The sequence below is a fragment of the Lactuca serriola genome, chromosome 2 (assembly GCF_051521515.1).
Source record: "Lactuca serriola cultivar US96UC23 chromosome 2, Lser_US96UC23_V15, whole genome shotgun sequence".
Lineage (NCBI taxonomy): Eukaryota > Viridiplantae > Streptophyta > Magnoliopsida > Asterales > Asteraceae > Lactuca > Lactuca serriola.
Genome location: NC_136409.1, coordinates 169,691,165 through 169,711,414, shown reverse-complemented (window position 1 = coordinate 169,711,414; position 20,250 = coordinate 169,691,165). Strand labels below are relative to the sequence as shown.

At 31.8% G+C, this 20,250-nt stretch overlaps 4 protein-coding genes across 4 annotated transcripts; 2 read left to right on the top strand and 2 right to left on the bottom strand.

Moving 5' to 3' along the window:
- Window positions 1–4,928: 4,928 nt before the first annotated feature.
- On the top strand, window positions 4,929–6,652 carry LOC145087372 (small ribosomal subunit protein mL103 (rPPR7)-like). The gene is made up of 2 exons (XM_079025322.1): window positions 4,929–6,369; window positions 6,527–6,652. The coding sequence occupies exon 1, from the start codon at window positions 5,006–5,008 to the stop codon at window positions 6,239–6,241; it is 1,236 nt and encodes a 411-aa protein (XP_078881448.1). The 5' UTR covers window positions 4,929–5,005; the 3' UTR covers window positions 6,242–6,369; window positions 6,527–6,652.
- A 3,129-nt stretch (window positions 6,653–9,781) lies between these two features.
- On the top strand, window positions 9,782–11,379 carry LOC145087370 (putative indole-3-pyruvate monooxygenase YUCCA4). The gene is made up of 4 exons (XM_079025320.1): window positions 9,782–10,513; window positions 10,601–10,849; window positions 10,944–11,066; window positions 11,157–11,379. The coding sequence occupies exons 1-4, from the start codon at window positions 9,869–9,871 to the stop codon at window positions 11,367–11,369; spliced, it is 1,230 nt and encodes a 409-aa protein (XP_078881446.1). The 5' UTR covers window positions 9,782–9,868; the 3' UTR covers window positions 11,370–11,379.
- Window positions 11,380–11,401: 22 nt separating this feature from the next.
- Window positions 11,402–12,511, bottom strand: LOC145087371 (outer envelope pore protein 24B, chloroplastic-like). The gene is made up of 3 exons (XM_079025321.1): window positions 12,226–12,511; window positions 11,787–12,146; window positions 11,402–11,638 (listed from the first exon to the last, which is right to left on the bottom strand). The coding sequence occupies exons 1-3, from the start codon at window positions 12,421–12,423 to the stop codon at window positions 11,558–11,560; spliced, it is 639 nt and encodes a 212-aa protein (XP_078881447.1). The 5' UTR covers window positions 12,424–12,511; the 3' UTR covers window positions 11,402–11,557.
- Window positions 12,512–15,295: 2,784 nt separating this feature from the next.
- On the bottom strand, window positions 15,296–18,680 carry LOC145087369 (uncharacterized). The gene is made up of 3 exons (XM_079025319.1): window positions 18,178–18,680; window positions 17,887–18,102; window positions 15,296–15,551 (listed from the first exon to the last, which is right to left on the bottom strand). The coding sequence occupies exons 1-3, from the start codon at window positions 18,442–18,444 to the stop codon at window positions 15,477–15,479; spliced, it is 558 nt and encodes a 185-aa protein (XP_078881445.1). The 5' UTR covers window positions 18,445–18,680; the 3' UTR covers window positions 15,296–15,476.
- Window positions 18,681–20,250: the final 1,570 nt, after the last annotated feature.

The following is a 20,250-nucleotide window of genomic DNA, read 5'->3' as shown; positions in this document are numbered from 1 at the left end:
AACATTATCATACATACTTATAAAGCTAGTATTTTTTTCTTGAATCTGATGCATTTGAAACCCCCATTCTTTTTTTCCTTTCACCACATTCATTTGAAACTCCCATGACTTTTCAATTTCTTTATAATAATAATTATAATTTGGTAATTAGGTTAAATAAATATCAAATCTAAAGTGTATTCACATATAAACTAAATTTCAATATTAAAATAATATCTTTAATTCTACTTATAAAATTATGTTTTTTAACTTCTAACATATTATACTTAATTTATTAGTTTTAATATATTGTTGGATGTAAACCATTATCATTTTAAAGGTATAATTTTTGAACAATTTGTATAAAATACTTAAATTATTAATTAAAATATAACATTATAGGCTCAACTTAAATACAAATTTTATTTAACTTAAACAACTCAAAGATTAATTTTATAAATAGTTAAAAGTGATAAATTGTAGTGTCTTTCTAATAATGATTGTAAGTTGGTTAATAAGGTAAAATAAATATCAAACCTAAAGTGTAATCATAAATAGACTAAATTTCAATTTTAGAATAATATATTTACTTCTATTTATAAAGTTATGTCTTTAAATTTTAACATATTATACTTGATTTATTAGAATTAAAATGTTGTTGCATGTAAACCATTATCAGTTTAAAGCCACAATTTTTGAACAGTTTGGACAAAATACTTAAATTTTTAATTCAAATATAACATTACAGTGTTAACTTAAATATAAATTTCAGTTCCACTAAAAAAACCAAATAATATTTTGTAAATAGTTAAAAGTGATAAATTATAGTGATAAATACAAAAACTAAATTGTAATATCAGTTTAACTAAAATATTTCCTAAATATAGTTATATAATCGTTAAAAATTTTCAAATAAGTAGCTTAAAATAACTTATAATAACAATAGTTAAAAATAACTCTATATAAATGATTATATTGTTACCTTTAAAATCAAAAAATAATGTTTGATGTTTTAAATAATTATAATGATAGAAATTAAAACATTAACCAAATAAATTTTAAAAAATTAGTTAAAAATAACAACTATAAATAATATTAAACCATATATAATATTTAATTTTATTGATGTGTAACTCGCGAGTAGAAGTCATTCAAAAGATTGAGATTATGACATTATAATAGATTTATATATTATCATATAATTCAAAATAATCAATATTTTATATCAAATTAATATACGGATTATTATATCAAATTTAACAACAACGTTAGTGTTATATTTTAAATATATATTTGTAAAGACTTCAACTATATAGGTGTTTCTGCGCGTTACAATGTCAACTCAAATATAAATTTCAGTTTCATTTAAAAAAACTAAAGAATATTTTGTAAATAATTAAAAGTGATAAATCTCAATTTAACTAATATATTTCTTAAATATATTTTTATAATCGTTAAAAGTTTCCAAATAAGTAGCTTAAAATAACTTACAATAACAATAGTTAAAAACAACTCTATATACATGATTATATTGTTAGCTTTAAAATAAAAAACAATGTTTGATGTTTTAAATAATTATAATGATAGAAATTAAAACATTAAGAAAATAAATTTAAAAAAATTAATTAACAATAAAAATAACTATAAATAACATCAACTCATATATTATATTTAATTTTATTCATGTGTAACTCGCGGGTAGAAGTCATTCAAACGATTGAGATTATGAAGTTATAATAAATATATATATTATCATATAATTCAAAATAAACAATATATTATATCAATTTACTATATACAAATTATTATATCAAATTCAACAACAACGTTATTATTATATTTAAAAAATCATATATTTGTAAAACTTCAACTATATAGGTGTTTCTGCGCAACGCGCGGGCATTCGCCTAGTATCTCTATAAACCAAACGGATCTTACCTCCGATACGATCTTACATGGTTGTTCCTTATCAGCTATATGTCAATGTTCTTTTGGGATTATTTATAAATCTGATAAAAACATTATAACAATTAAACTTTATAAATACAAACAAATACTAAGGCTTAGTAATATTCATGTTTAGGTCGTTTTAAAAGGGAATATGAAGTGTTAGTTAAAGAGTTGACTTTCCCGTAAGTCTTCCACCTATATCATGTAAGTGCATAGTTACTTTCATGAACACGATTTAATACAAGTACTTATTAAAAAAATATTAAATATGTGTTGAAAGTTTATATGTAAGTTAAATGTTTATTATCTGGAATATTTGTTAAATGTATATTTGGTAACATATATTGTGTGAACCGGATATGGTTATTTATGTGTTAAAGTGCTTATATGATATTATTACATGATAATCTTAAAGATAAGTATTATTACTTTAAAGATTACCTTATATTAAAATACATGATACTCAGTGTTAAATATATACACTAAATTACGATAGTGTTCTCTAAACAAAGTTGACATTAAAAGTTGAATTCAGTAATTGTAGTCTTGTCTAAGTTTAAAACTAAAACATATAAAGAACATTTAAATCTTGTTAAGTTGGATAAAAGAATTGTCGCATACTATATTGCGATAGTTTGGTATAAACAAGAAAAATGGTTTTGGAAATCGATTATAAGCCTTATAACCTTATCTAGTAATGAAATACTCCCTCCGTCCCAAATTGATAGTCCACTTTTGACTTTTAAAGTCTTTTTTCTTCAACTTTGACCTTAAATATTTTTATTTGTGTTATATATTACTTGATAAAACTTATTACAATGAAAAAACATTTAAAATACAATTCATTCATATATTTTGCATCAAGTATTATCTATCAAAAACAAAAAAATTTTAAGGTCAAAATTGAAGAAAAAAGACTTCAAAAGTCAAAAGTGGACTATCAATTTGGGACGGAGGTAGTAAGATTTATAAAAGATAATTAGTATGAATTAAATCGAAAGTGTTTAGTTATACCCTATGTTGTAAAAATATTACATAGCCAGTAAATTGTGTTGATTATAAACATCGTAATCTTGTCTAGTTATACACTAGGACTTAAAGGGGATGCTTAGTTCATTACATGAGCGGATTTATAATAGATCCCGGGATACCCCTGAAAAAAATTCGCTAGTGTAAATTTTTTAGAAAAAATTCGTTTTATGTAGTGTATTTTTACATAATATTAATATATTTAGCGTGATAATAACACAAGTTCTACTTGGTTTAGATGGTTAAGGTGTTAGGGAATGCTATTGGAGGTTTCAAGTTCAAATCTTCTTTCAAACATTTTTCTTCATTTATTTCTTAGCTCTTTTTATATAGCATTATACCTATTATATTATGATGTTGTGAAAATTAAACACAAATATTGAGTTGTCTAAGTGGTAAAGTGCTAAACTTTTAAATTCGAGGTTCCAATTTCGAATCTTAGCGCGCTTACATTGGTTTACTTATTTTTGTTTATCATTTTTTCAATTTGTTTTTTAAAATTCTAAAATTTTCCCATATCGGCCATAAATGAAACATAACTCATATACAGTTGTTATATAAGCAACATAAGCTTCTTAATTCTCAACCAATTAAACTTCCGAATGGATTTGGGTTTAAACCGAAACCGAGTTTGAAAAACCGAGAAACTGAACCCATCGGTTTTGGGATACCCCTTTGTTTTGACCCTGGCTCCGCCACTGGTTCATTAAGTTGGATATCGGGTAGCATCATGTTAAGGGTGTGTGTGATAGGAACGGAGAGTAGAACTCTATTCTGTGACACTATCAAGTGTCGATGTACGAATTATGTACCAGAGTACGATATAGTATTTCTTTGGATAACCATATATGGTGGGTCTGATCGGGCAACTGAAATGGTATGTTTGGTCATCTACCAGAGTAAGATGATAACACTTACTTGATCATTTTGGACGGCCTTATGAATTACGTTGCTAGTGTGGACATATAACCCGCAAACATAGATGAAATGGGATACCATATTCATCAAATACTCTGATGGATTAAATTGTCTTTATGACTTACAATGGCTAAGGAAGCCCCTAATTAGTCAAACCATTGCTCTAAAAGATTTATCAGGCGAGTTGATTCTTCTTAATAATCGTGGACTAGGATTTATAAGAATCAATTGGGATGAGTATATATGAGTGTAAGGTTTTATAGATATCTAAGTTATGAGATATATCTATATTGTTTGGCAATAGTTGGTTTTGCAGGTTTGATAATTATAAATTATTGTCATAATAATATTGTGGGATTGAAAACCCTAACCAGGTTTCCCAACCTGGTCCACTCAAATTATATGTATCACAGGTAACATGGCTAAAGACAACCTGCAATAGTGTTCGGCACCATTAAGTCTTTATGATGTAACATTGTTATGTATTGATTATGACATCCTTAGAGTTTTTGTATTTTGAAACATCTTTACTCAAATACTGTATTTTAATAAAACCAGACAGTTTCCACAAACTTTTTTATTGTACTGGGATTTTCCGCAAACAAAGATATTATGATTTTAAAGCGTAAATAAATGTTTTTTTTCTGAAAAATAGGAGATGTCACACAAATAATCAAATGCAGTTCTCTATCGAAATATATTAACCTTACTATAAATGATTTTATTATATTCGGTCTTTATAGAAAGCGATGTCACTCCGCATTCATCAATATGACTTCAAGAATCCTTAGCAACATATTCCAAACCATTATTAAGATTTGTAAATTTAAGGTTTTTTTTTGCAAAATATTTACAAAACTTAATGATTTTTTTGTAAATAATATTTTATGGTAAGGTAAAAACTTGCTATTCCAAATTGGTTTTTGTGTCACAAATACAACCAGAACTTTATACCAAAATCGGTTTAATTCGAATAGCCTAATGAATACTGAGGCGGGTTAACCCAAGGGCCAACATAGGCCCAAACTGTTCATATACAGGTTAGTAACAGGTACACTCGTGAGTCGCGACTCGAACTCGACTGAAGAAGATTCATTCCTTGCTAAACCCAAAACCCTAGACAATAGACATGGCGTCGTCTTCTTCTGCGCTCCTCCGCCGCACCCGTCATCTGTCAACCGCCGTCGCTACTGCCGCCGCCACCGATGTCACAAACTCAGCTTCCATGACCATTTCCAAAGCCAAATCAAAACTCAGAACGGAACACGATACCGACAAAGCTTTAGACATCTACTCTACCGTCAAAGCCAATTACTCCGCATCTTCACCCGGATCCGCACATCATGCTCAACAGATCACAGTCCGCCGCCTTGCAAAATCTCATCGTTTCTCGGAGATAGAAGCCCTTATCGAGTCCCATAAAACCGATCCTCGGATCACCGATGAGCACTTTTTATCTTCCCTCATTAAATCATACGGCATCGCCGGCATGTTTGAGCACGCTCTCAATACATATAATCAGATGGAAGCCCTGAAAACGCCTAGATCAGCTCTATCATTCAACGCCTTACTCACTGCTTGTCTGAACACGAAGAATTTCGATCGTGCGCCACTACTGTTCGACGAAATGCCAGCAAAGTATAGGTTCAGACCAGACGAGTATTCGTATGGTATACTGGTTAAGTCCTTTTGCGATGCCGGTAAGCCTGAACTGGCGATAGATAAACTGAAAGAAATGGACAAGAAAGGTATTCAGATTTCTGGAATCACTTACACATCGATAATTCATTCGTTGTATAAGAAAGGAAACCCCACCGAAGCCGAGGAGATCTGGGATGAGATGGTGAACAGAGGGTGTTTGATAGATGTTGCTGCAAACAACGTAAGGTTAATGAACGCAGTTGATGGTGATCCAGAGAACATCAAGTCAATGATTGAAGAAATGAGCAACGCAGCCCTGAAACCAGACACCATAAGTTACAATTACCTCATGACTTGTTACTGTAAGAAGGGGATGATGAAGGAAGCAAAGGAAGTGTATGAGAAGTTGGAAGAACACTGCTGTCAACCCAATGCTGCTACATTTAGAACACTGTTGTTTTATCTGTGTAAGAATGAGCAGTTTGAGACTGGTTACAAGGTGTTTAAGCACAGTGTGAAGGTGAACAAGATACCTGATTTCAATACATTGAAGCATTTGGTTGAAGGGTTAGCTAAAAAGTCAAGAACCAAGGATGCAAAAGGGATGATCAGGACAATGAGGAAGAAGTTCCCTCCTAATCTTTTGGTTGCTTGGTCAAAACTGGAGAATGAACTTGGATTAGCTAGTAATGCCATTGATCCTGCAAGAGAAGCTAGGACATGAGCCCTGTTTGATCAATCATAAATATGGGAATAAAACCACTGATACGCACAAACATGCTGCCATTAGCCTCCAGAAAACAATCTGTTTCACTTTCAACTTTCATCTGGTGGTTGGATTTTGTCAACGAGGTAAGTGATACAAATGTTATATTTCTAGTTAGTTTGAGTGATTTTGTAGCTCGAATATGGAGAGCTTTTTCTGTTGCTTATTGATTTTTATTACAGTTGGAAGCTCTTTTTTGTTTCAATATCTGAATCTTGTCATTTGTTTAACTTTTTAACACAGGTTAGAAGGTCAAATTTTGTTCTGACAATAAGCCTCCTCATTTATTCAGTGTTTTAAGACTGTTGTTCATCTTGATTTATGGAATCTAATAATAGAGTTGAAAGTTAGGTTTGATACTTGATACAATACTATCTTGATAATTGCTGATCTCATGGTTTTAATGATAAGTTATAGATCCAGAAGAACAGTAATTCAAGTCTTGAGGTGTTAACACTATTGGATTAAAATTTACATTTGTTTCGTGTATGCATTAGAGATCATAAATTTGATCTAGATAAAGCAAAAATGAAAAGAAAAAGACTATTTCGGGATAACAACTTAAAATGCATACATGATTAGATGGAGGATACGTGTACCCAATACCATGAAAAGAAAAAGAAGGGTTTTCATTCTCGAATCTTTTGTTCAAGATTAAGGCAAACCATTTTTTTCAGTTTGTTTATATGTAAAGGTGTCATGTTGAGGTGCAAAAACTAACACGAGACAAAATCAATAGGTTTAAGATACTTAAACATGTTTAATTAAACATGTTGACACATCATGAAAATTAAACGAATAAGGTTAGGGTTGAGAATTTCAACTTCAAGTTATGTGATAATGGATAACAAAATTATGAAGTGACAAGATTTGAGGACATGCTCATATAACCAAATCGTTCTTATTAGCCAAGATGATTATGAGGATAACAAACATAAAAGCAATACAAGATTGGTAGGTGTAAGACTCTTGAGATATAAGATCCTTTGAGATTCTTGAAAGGTTTTATATTTCTTGGTTCGATAATAACTCGGGTAAAAGTGAGTGTATAAAGACTTGTCTTTCATGTGAGTTGTTATTGTTCGAAAAATAACTATTCATTTATAGAAGTTTTGCTACCCCAACTTGCTGTTAGACCATCGATGAAATGGTTGAAGATGAAAATAATTTCAATTTTGATATATGTGTACTTGATTTTTCATGAAGACGAAAAGTGTTTAAAGAAAACAAAAGAAAAAATTAGTTTAACACATACATGGTTTTTGATTAAAAAATATATATATGGTTTTTGATTTGTATGTTTATGTTAGTGTGTGCAGCATTGTTTATAGATGAACGAACATAAGCAACAAAATGATTCGTTAATAAAAAAACATAAAAAATAAAACTTGTTTGTTTATCTGTTGGTTCATTCGTTAAGTCCATATCATGAACATTGTTCATGTGGTTCATTTATAGCCAGTCGACAAATAAACAATTAAATTGGTAACACAAAATTTGGATGATTAAATTAATAGAATCTGATGTTTAATGAACAATGGATTACAATTAAAACAATGTGTCGTGGCTCAAAGAGCAAAGAGCATATTAGTGATACCCCCACATCTATGCATATTCCAAGTCTCTAAAACCGATCATATCTGCTTAAAGTTGCTTTCAAACTTTAACCGATAATCATTTCTAGTACACAATAATCCAATTTTTAATCACCACCCAAAACTGTACTCCATCTACTTTCCTTATATATCAACATCCATTACCCACCACTCAAATACACGTTTAGTAACACTTATGTTTTTTGTTCACATCTTTTTAAACTTTTCAAAATACACAAAAGAAGAAAAACTCATTTGGTATATGACCATTTCCTTTTCACTAAAAAAAAGTATATATGTTTCATTAGGTTTAAACTTCTACACCTCATTCAAGTTGCCATTTATATATATATATATATATATATATATATATATATATATATATATATATATATATATATATATATATATATATATATATATATATATATATATATATATATATATAAAATGTAAGTACATTTATGTTTGGTAAATAAAACAAATGTTTTTATCAAGATTTGAGTAGAAAAAAGGGGAAATGTAAATAGAAAACGTTTAGCCAAACACATGTTTTGCCAGTCCCCCAAAAAATATAAAAGACAAAAGCTTGATGAGCATATGAACAAGCATTAGGCCATGGATGGACTTCCACTACCATACATTCATGAAGAAACTAAGGCCCCTTCAAATTGATGGCCGTTTAGTGACAAGTGTATGGAAAACAAAATCTAACAGATTTACTCCCTCCATTTCATAACCGCCAATATGTCATAATCGGTTGCTGGTATCAATCCTGTGTGCTATTCGTATCAACATATTTCACAAAACAGCTCGATGTTGAAACCAATCATAATCTCACCAGCAGAAACTGGTCCTAAAAAATGATTGTAATGATTAGGACCAATCTCAATCCCGACTGACTAGACAGTCATCTCAATCCTGACTAACTAGACAGTCTTTAAACAGTCACACCCCAGTTCATGGTCCGGTGAGTGACAGAATGTTTTAGTTAAAAGCTAAAAACCTACGTAAAATTTGACCACATTTGGTTCTAAACTAGTTTATTAATATAATAGGTTCTAAATCGATAAGTATTTTTTAGCGTTTTAGATGACATAAATTCAAATGTGTATTGATTTTAATTTTTTAAATAAATTGTTTCTGATACTTGTTTCGATTTGTTAAAGAGTGTTTATTATAAATAAAAGCAAAATTACGGTTTTACCATTCTAAACTCTAAAAAACACCCACAATCAAACATATCACAACCTCATATTTTCTGTGTTTTCATCACCATCGACGTACACTAAAGCTTCACATCATGCATTGTTTTTATTTAACTTTTTTGTCTATTATTGCAAAATGGATTTCATCAAGAAAGCTTAGTAGCTTACCACGTGTTCAACTCTTTTGGTACCATATAAGCTTTAATTTGTTTTAATAATACCTTGTTGGAGCATTTTTTTAACTTGTTACTAATTATTATATGATCGAATTTAATTTTTGAAGAAAAAAAATATATGAAAATGAAAAGAAAAACGTCCTAAACCGAACAAGTCTTACAAAGACTTTTTTTTTTTTTTTTTTTTTTTTTTGTTAAGAAAGACCAGACTGTTTAGGACCAGACGATGTGCATGTACTTCACTAACAGCCAATAACCGGGTCCATATTTTGAGAGAAACCTCCAAAATTTCGGGTCAATTGTTGATGGGTTATTTACCCAAAACACCAAAAAAGCCTCTCCTTTTGTGAACTGGCACTCGCTAAAATATTATAGAATACGGAAAATGCACATTGAAGCGAAGGGCCCCATAAATAAAGTACAACAAGGATGCTTATTGCTTAACATAGAAAAATACCAAAATACAATATAAATACTAAACCCATTAAACCAACAATATACAGAATAAGACACAAACACCATCTCTCTAAACCTCTCATTATATACATTCATTCCATTTCAAATTCAAATTTCAAACTCTCACTCCTACACCTTTCACCATAATTCATGGGATTCTCTCAAACTATGGATGACATGGAATTAACGCGTGTTTATATCCCCGGACCTCTAATCGTGGGTGCTGGACCTTCGGGTTTAGCTATAGCCGCATGCCTTAGAAAACGAGGGGTACCCTTTGTAATTCTTGAAAAAGAAAATTGTTTAGCATCTCTATGGAGACTAAAATCCTATGATTCCTTAAAGCTTCACTTACCCAAGAACTTCTGTCAACTCCCTCATTTCCCCTTTCCTAATCATTTCCCAAAATACCCCTCCAAGGAACAGTTCATCGCTTACCTCGATTCTTACGCCAAACACTTTTCGATTCGTCCCATGTTTGGGTACGAGGTTAAGACTGCAGAATACAAAGCAACTTCCGATGGTTATGGTTTGTGGCGTGTGGTGGCGAACCGGACGAAGTTTGTGTCGCGGTGGGTGGTGGTGGCCACCGGAGATAATGCCGCTCCGGTGTTGCCGGAGTTTGATGGGTTGGAGGTTTTTGGCGGGAAAGTGATGCATAGTAGTGAGTATAAGAATGGAGGTGAGTTTAGAGGGAGGAAGGTTTTGGTTGTTGGGTGTGGGAATTCGGGGATGGAGATTAGTTTGAATTTGTGTCATAATGGTGCGAGAGTTTCTTTAGTAGTAAGAGATAAGGTAACATATAACATATTCTTCTTTTCTTTTTTTGTTTAATAGTATTTATTTGATATGAATTATTGAATAATTTAAAAATGTATGCAGTTGCATATATTACCGAGGGACATTTTAGGTAGATCATCTTTTGCGATTGCAGTTGGTTTGCTAAAGTTGTTTCCTTTAAGATTTGTTGATTGGCTTCTAATTGTATATTCACGGATGACTCTTGGAGACACAAGTAGGGTTGGTATTGTAAGACCTAAAGATGGACCTCTTAAACTCAAGGGTAAAACTGGAAAAACACCGGTTTTGGATGTCGGATCATTATCTAAGATTAAGTCTGGCCAAATTAAGGTAAATATAAATCACTAATCACTATGACATAAATAAAACATAATCCTAGTTAATCCTATTTTCGACCAAAAATTAAATTCTTGATTTTTTATAGGTTGTGGGTGAAATCCAACGATTCACATCTTGCCATGTGGAATTCATTGATGGAAAAGTGGAAGAATTTGATTCGGTAATCTTGGCTACTGGTTATACAAGCAATGTAGCTTCATGGCTAAAGGTACAATCTGCAATGCATGATAATACAACATAATAATGCATTTGATTTCCAAATGTGTGTTTTTTTCATTGATTGATTTTTTTCTTGTAGGAGGAAAGTTTTTCAGGACAAGAACAGGGTAATAATACCAAAAGTTCATGGATCAGTAACATGAAGGGCAGAAATGGAATTTACAGCATAGGCTTCACAGGTCAAGGCTTATTTGGAGCTTCGAATGATGCAGAAAGGGTAGCAGAAGATATTGGGAGACAATTGAATTCATATAGAAAGCATCTAAGCTCAAAGATTAATCCTTATATGTAGCATGAAATAGAATCAATATCTTTTTGTTAGGGTAGTTTTAATAAGGCTATCTTTATAATCTAATTGTCACCAAAACAAGAAATTATGAAGTGATATACACAAAAACTATTTTGACCTTCTGTTTTTTTTAATAAATACTAGCAAAACGAGTACTTACTAACAAAAAATTTGTGCTTGAATTGGTGCAATTACATCTCGATATCCCAGATGCTCTCGGCTTTTATGGTTGGTTTCTTTTCCTTATCTGCTAAATTGACTGATGCAGAAACCTGGAAGGCATTAAGAAGAACCAAATTTCAAGAACTGTTTCAGTTTCACAATGAAATCCAAAACATAATTCAACATCTCTATCGTGTTATTATACATTAAAAGCTACATAAATTACATGAATAAAGTGAAAGTTCAGAGAGAATTTACCTTGATGCTTCTATTATTAGAGGAATTCCTTCTCAAATCCAACCCTAAAACCCTAGTGGACGACTGATAAGAAGCCCTAACCACACTGTCATCGTCAACTCTCCTTGACACGGCTAAGTCCCACGAATTCTCAGCAAAATCATAGCAAGGCTCAATAGTCGTCATACCTCCATGCACGTAATTGTACTTCACCTTACAGCTCCCAGACTTAAATCCGTAATTCGCTGAAACCTTATGATTAGAATTCAACGCTAGCTTACCATCCAATGATGTCTGATTCTCAACTACCGAGTGTGTATACGTCAAGTTCAATGGCTTCTCATTAATCTTAAATGTATTCATGAACTGAAATCGCACATCCTAATTTCATAGTAAAATTTAAGTATTAGCTGCGAAATGGAAATCTAGATGAAATTCAAACATAAATACTCATTTGCACCTTTTTGGGGACGATATAATCGACGACGAAGGATCCAGGGCTTTCTACGGATAGAGTAAGGTCGTTTAAAAGAGGGCCATTAAAGAATGTGCCACCAGTGACGGAAGCTTGTAAGTTGACGCCGCCGGCGTTCACCACTATGGAACCCGTGCCGTCGGAATTGTTGGCGTCGTAGCTTCCTCTGAATGAAGCCTTCATCTTTTTTTTTTGGAAGGGAGTAGAACCAGAAGATGCTGGAGAGTGGAGAGTTGCAAGGGTTTATCAGGTTGATGGTGGGAATGAAAAAAAAATTCTGTGATTTTCAATAATCTTGTGGGCTTTTGGTCACAATTTGTAATTTAACGAGCTCTTTTTATCGATTTTGGCCTATCGCTCTTGGATTGGGCTCTCACATTGGCCTTTACGCAATGATTAAAATATTACAAAAGAAAAATTGTCCATGAAGCTTTTGCCGTAAATGAGGTCATTTATGTATAGAAAGATATTTATACCATTTAATTTAATTTTATTTACTAATTAAGAATTAAATAAAGAACAAAATATGTCGGAACAAATTTGCTCAAGATCATGTAGGGTTTGTCGAAATTTGAAGATCGGTTGTTTTCAAGATTAGGTAAAGTTTAATAAAGAAAGTTTTATCATTTTCAAAAAAAAAAAAATCAATATTTTGGTAAATATGAAAATTACTAAACTAGCCATAATCCCTAATTACTTATCTATTTTTTAGCCAAAAATTATCACTTATCCTATAATAGCCACTAAAACCGTAAGTTTCCTAATTCGTCTACTTTTTCGCCTCTATATAATTTTTTTTCCATTTTCGAAATCAAAACCATAGGTTTCTTATAACCTACAATTTACTCTCTAATGTTTACGCTCTTCCAAATAATAGTTTTTAAAAACCTTACAGTTTCATCAAGGAAACTTACGGTGTACAAGCATTTGACGCACAATATGTGCATTGTCTAATTGTACATCGTAGGTTTCGTATGAAGTCTATGGTTTCATATTTTTTTTTTGGATATTAAAAAAAAACTATATCTGTGAAAGTTAGCCCTAATCAAGAATATGTTGAAATTACAGCACGAATCGAAAGATACATAGTTATTCTTTGAAAGCTCAATTGAAAGAAAATAATAGTCTGACTTACTTGAAAATTACACAAATAACTTATTCTGAAAACTAAAACTCCATATACTATGGGCCGACGATCCCTAAAAGAGTGTACGACCCATGAAACAGTAGTCAATTGCCCGAAAGCATAGTTAATTGTTTATTTTTTGGTTATGTTGACCGTAGTTTTTTTTTAAGAAATCTACGGTTTTAGTGATTATTATGGGATAAGTGCTAATTTATGGGTAAAAATAGATAAGCAATTAGAGATTATGCCTAGATTAGTGATTTCCTTTTAAATAATTACTTTCCAATATCATTTAATAAATATTCAAACCAAACAAAAAAACAAATTTCATTAATAAATGTCAACCAAACAAATTATATATATTCTAAATACCAAAGTTGGTGCCACTTTTTTTTTTCTTTTACTCCCTTTCATTTTTTTTTTTTTTGCAATTTAGGTCCCCTAAGTTTCTTTTGTTTTTATTCCATTCAGCTTTTCTTATTTTTCATTTTCACTCTAAATCATTTTTAGTTTTTGTCGATTTAAGTCCTCCTACTAAGTTTCTATTGCTATTATCTAATTATCCTCATACTTTAGTAAATAACATTTTCAACCCTTCACCTTTTAAAATATTATATTCACCCCTGTATTTGAACTTTAGAAATTGTCAATTTCACCCCTTTTATTTTCTAAACCTTTGTTTAATTTCTCATAATATGTATAATTTGGTTTTGCTACAGTTATCATCCCTCTGATTTTTCTAACCTTTCATATGTGTCAGTATAAATTAGAGGTGGTCAATGTTTCGGCATAAATTGTTTCAGCGTAAATTTAGAACTTTAGTTCGTTTATTATAAAAAATAATAATGTACCTATCGGATATAAATTCGAGTCCGTCTACATTTAAATGTATTTTTTTTTTAATTTCCGTGCTTATTTTTATACGTGTAAGCCGAATCACATTTGATACGTTTTTAATTATTTGAACTTCCATTCGTTAACTTAAAAATATTACCTACTTATGCATGTCATATATAATACGGTTTTATTATCTTTGTTTGGCATGGTTTCAGTGGCGGACGCAGACTATTTTAGTAGGGGTGTCCCTCATATTTCAAGCGGGTGCACCTAATAGAAAAAATTTAAAAAAAAAAAAAATTACACTACGAGCCGGAAATTGAGTAGTGGCCCGGGACCCCAAATTCTCCACATAGTTCCGCAACTGCATGGTTTTGGCCTTAGACTATTGGGTTTGTCGGAGTAAGTCTTTCTAAATTCATGTTCCATATGTAGCAACTTACTTTCTACTACTTCTTAAATACATTACTGTCGCAACAACGCGCAACGTGTAAAATCCTAGTTATTTTCCAATCCTATATAATTTCAATTGCATCATATTCCATTTCATTTGACAGATTCATTATTTCCAGAATATTTTACGAAACAAAATATAGCAAAATGAATTTGTTTGCAAATTTACGAAATAAGCCGTTCTTTTGTAATAATTTCCAAAGAAAAGTAGTAAACTTATGATTCCTCATAATTTTTATAAGGTCGTGTGCTTTTACCCTGATTTTCTTTCGGAGATTAGTCATATAAATAATAAATTAATCTAGATTTTAACAACCTTGGTACTAAGTGTTAACACCTCCCATCTTGGTGTTGATGGTTAATTTTGTAGCAACCAATCTCATTATCAATTTATCATATGAAAATTAATTTTGTTATAAAAGACATTTAATTACTAACTGCCTTTTGCTTTTATATATGTGTTTGTGTCTATTTTATTTTACAACAATGGAGAAACACAGTTGAACAATATATAAAAATCCACGGATTTTGATGTTAAAAAAAATACCTTAAAAGAAACAAATTAAACCAACTGTATCCTTATGTGCATACAATACGATGGAAAGTTTGTGAAAGTATGAACAAAATAAAGAGTAAAAATGATGCAAGATTTGGTGCCTAAATAAATAAATAAATAAATACAAACGTGTAAAAACATATAAAACTGTGGGGTATATAAATATAATATAATCTTCTCTACTTTTTACGAACTGCAAACCAATATGAGGAATTTAATGAGTATAAAAAAAGAATGGCTCTTGGATCTCTAATCAATCGACAATCACCTATACTTTCTTGGAAGCCCCGCCTTGTTGTTGTTTTGCTGTGCATGCCTTGAACTTAATTCTCGTAAATTCTGTTAAAACCATATATAAAATATAAAATTCACATCAGAAATTTTTCCAAACCTAAAACTATGCACAATATACTTTTAAAAGTATGAACCTAATAACAACATACTTATATATCTTACCTATAATAGTTATGTATTTATTTTAACCTTTTTCTTTATAATAGCAATGTACTCACGTTTTGCTACCAATATAAGTTAAATACTGATATTATCTCGGTGTAAGTATGTTGCTATTATGAGTAAAGTTTTGTAAGTACATTGTTATTATGTGTAAAAATGAATGTATGTTGCTATAATGAGTTACATATTTGCTATTAGGACTATGAGTCGCTGTCCAAAGTAGGATTATGAGTCACTGCTTCCATAGATAACCTTTAATATATGAAAAGCGAGCCGACACTAGTAAATAAATGATAGGAAAGGGGTAGAAGGGGAAGAAAAAAGCAAATATTATCATAGAGCTCAAAGAAAAAAAAAAGGAAACAAAATTATGGTAAATATTGTACGAAAAGCAAAAAGAATCCCATAGAAAGTTGACAACCACCCTTCCCCCTCTCTTACCAACAAACAATTTCAATTTGGATCCTCAATGTGGTGGCAGAAGCACCATCTCCACTAGCCACCATCTTGAAAACAAAGGAAAACTTTCCATAAACTTGTTTTTGTAACAAAGAAAGCTTTCATGCTAACATTTCATGTATCTCTCTCACTAGAGACTCGCACACACCCTTTATTAGTGACTTTCAGAACTCCTTCATGAGTGATTTCTTACGATCCTACATCGGCTAAATATAAGTTAGGTTGGTGGCTTAGAAGTCTCAGTATCGGGTATTGTCACAATCCCATATCGGTCATATATAAGTTGGGTTGGTGGCTTATAAGTCTAGGCTTCCCCTCCCCCTACAAACCATTTGTAGGGGTGAGTTCTGCACTTGGGCTTATGGCATGATATGAGCTTAGTATGGGATTGGTTCGTATCATGATTCCCATAGCCCTTAAATCTTTCAATGTAAGTCTCCACCTAACGTGTTCAGTTGAGGACAGGACACACTCCACGTCATCTCAGATCTTTCGTTCTCTTTCCTCAACCCCTCTAGTTGTTGAACATCATCGAGCTCCCTATGACATGCTTTTATTGAAGTATCTACTTCTACGACTCGTGTGTCAAGGCATTCTCTACTGTCTTTGGACTTTTTCTATTTCATGTGTGATGATTGACAAGGCTCTTCATGTACTATATTCTTCTCGCCCGCATTCAAACCCACCTCTATGTTAGCCTTAGAATTGTTGTTCGTTATCGCCTTCAGTTCTTAACCTTCTCCCAAGTTTAGAACACGCCTGCTTTGATAGCATTTATCTAAGACTTGTCTTTACAAGCTCATCGTACGACACTTAGTTCTCAAGTTAAGTCGGTCTAACTCATACTATAAGAGGGATACGAGGCAACATAGGAGCAGACCAAAGCTAAATGTGAAAAGGAATTCACAAGATGACTCTTAAAATGCTTACAAGGTGAAGAAATACACAAGTTATGGGATGCCTACACATGAAAAGAGACTAATTTATATTTATTCGAGGTCTTCCAGCAATATAAATAGACAAGTGCAAATAGACAAATGCAAAGGACACCTTTTCTAGAATACTTTACTCCTTTTCAATGTATCTACATGAAAGATCCTTCTTCCCTCCTATGAAGTCTTCTCTTGACTCGTGTAGATGGTTTCAAAATTTTAAGTCTAACTTTGTGTATTACATCAAGAACTTAGCAAGCCATGACAATAAGCCATAAAGTTTGACTGCTGAAATGAGGTGTGTTCATGCTTTTAGCTTTTACTTACAACGAGTGGTTAGACTTTAAGCATGATTACAAATCTTTTGACTGTAAATCGACAAAAGGATTAAAGAACATGTATGTACGATTCTTAGCCTAACTGGTTACGCTTTTCAACTTCTACTAAGAAGGTAGTTGTGCAATAAATCTATAGGATCAGTTCATGATGTAATCAGTTTTTTCCTACCAACACAAAAAGATCAAAAGATTACTTAACAATCAGCACCCTTCATTCAACAAATGGTTGAATCAGAAATAACTATCAGTAGAAAAATAAAAGAAAAGATGGTTGTTTTGGACAAGCAGGAACTGCTATTGCTAATATTTTTTTGTTTTCTGAAAATACCCTCAAATGAGCAATCACAACATTCACACACAATGCAACCATTTGAAAGAAATTCAAAGGTAAGTATCTCTGCTACTCAATCAAAGCTTGGTTCTTTCTAATGTCACTGTTAAATTAAGATTTATGAATTCAACATAGAATCTAGGGCTTTAGGTACGCACCGTTGATTGGAGAGGAGGAGGATCAAGATGAATAGAGTGTAAAGACATTCTAGCGATCTCGGATATGGCAGCTTCTCTCACTTCAGGTGTGTCGCTTGTTAAATCCTCGTAAGCAGCCACAAACGCTTCCTGCCAGAATCGAGGTAATCTGATCCTACGGCTATTGGTGTATACATCCCACATATGCTTCACCACTTTCTCTCGCTCCTCCATTTCCTATTCAAAACCAGAAATCAGATCAATGAATCCAAAGAAACACGGAAACATTCACAGAGAGAGAAAAGGACGGACAAGGACGTCGAAATCGTCATAGATAGGAGGGCCATTAGCGATGTCATCGGATAATCGGTTGAGGTTGCCAACGGAGAGGCGGAGAGTGACGGTGCCGGTAAACATTGACCAAAATGCGAGGAGGATAATGGCGGCGAGGGCCCAAAACTTGTACCGGCCTCTTCTAAAGATGCTATAATCTAGGGTTTCCTTCTTATTAGAGATCAATGCCGATGATGAATATATTGTTGTGGGTGTTGATATCGGCAGGGAATCCTCATCCCTCATCTCTCCTCGGATTTAAACCAACAATGCAAAATTGAAACAAATTTGCCTAATTCAAACAGTGTTCATCATGACACTGTGACATGAAACTGTGTGAGGTTTTTGAGATAGAGATTACCAAACACAGTGCTCAAAAGATAATGGAAGAACATGCACAGCAGTTATGGGATTGCTTGGATCAATCTTTCATCAAATTCGCTAAATTCCAGATTGTCAATTTTGAAGCACTGTGATTTGGGGTTACAATTGACATCACCGCCATGTTCGTTATCGTTAGTACTTAGTACTGCTCGTCACCAAGTGGGTGGACATGGACCCATGATGGGCCCAATTGGATTTAAAGCCCAAAATATAAAAGTACTTTGGTTAGTTTGAAGTTTAAAGCCACTATAGAGTAAAGATTCGATGACAAAAACTAAAATGGTAGAATAATATCAAATAGGACCAAATTCAAAAAGCACGACTATTTCGTTATAAATATTTTTAAAAATTATTTATATGTAGATAAACCGTTTCAGTGAACTTTCACATTAACCTAAATATCTATCTTTGTAAAAAAATTATCAATCATTTTGTGACATTATATTTATCTTTTTGTGTTTAGGTTAACATATAAAACAAAAATAAATGACGTTGTCTCGTCTAAAATAATGTAAGAAACAAAACATTTACTCAAACAAAAATAAGTGTTGTCGCTTAATTTAACTCTTCGCTTACAAAAAACTAATCATCTTTTTCACTTGATTTGATAATAATTTATTAAATTAGTATATCTTGTAATTGTGTCTTTGCAATCTCTAATCCAACCTTCCATAGTTGTTTCAAAGTCCTTGTATCATATATTTTTATATTTTTATAAGTTTTTATTACCGTGACAACGTTCGATCAATATATGAATGGAGAAATTATGTTGGATTGGTTAGCTTTGACATTTACAAGTTTTGTTTTACATAAAAGGTAGTAGGGTGATTTTGTTTATATGATTTATTTAACCATAGAAGTTGAAAATTCACGTTTTAAGTGGATATCATTATATGTTCGATATTTTATGAGGCATAATGGCATGAGATATAACTTCTTACGAGTTAATCGGTTAGGGAAGACGGAGTCGTATGTGGTTTTCCGGTACCGCCGAAAAACCACACCTTGAGCAGCGGTTTCAATAGGTTCAACCATTTTTTCTTGATTCCGACGGGTCTCTGAACCCGCTATTGGATTTAATGCTTCCGGTTTGACTTTCTCTTTGACCATAAAAGAAAATGATTCTTTATATTTTGTTTTGGCATGCAACCCACCCGTGAATATGCTTTCTTTCTTTCTTTTTTTCTTTTGTTTTTTTTCCTCTTGTATAATTTATAACTTCACAAAATTAATTCTTCTTCATGATTCAAGTGTCTTTATTTTAAGTTTTTTGGAACTTAACAAAACTATTTTTTCTTAAAAATGTTATGCTTTATTTTATTTATTTAATTAAATAAAAAATAGTGATATGGCAAATGGGTTGAAAGGGATGGAAAAATATAATTTCCATCTGGGTTGAAAAAAGATGGAAGAAAAAAAAAATAAAAAAAAATTGATATGGTAGTGGGTTGATTAGGTTGGAAGGAGTGACTCCATCCACCCTTATGAGGCTTTAGATGTAGTTAATGGTTTTTCCAATTTACTTCCAATTCATTTTTTTCAATAATCTATATGTACAAAAAAAAGTTTGTAAAAAACAATATTTAAACTAAACTGATTGTTTGAGTTTGAAACCAGTTTACGGTTTAGAATTGAACAGTTGAACTACCGGTCTTTCCCAATTCAATT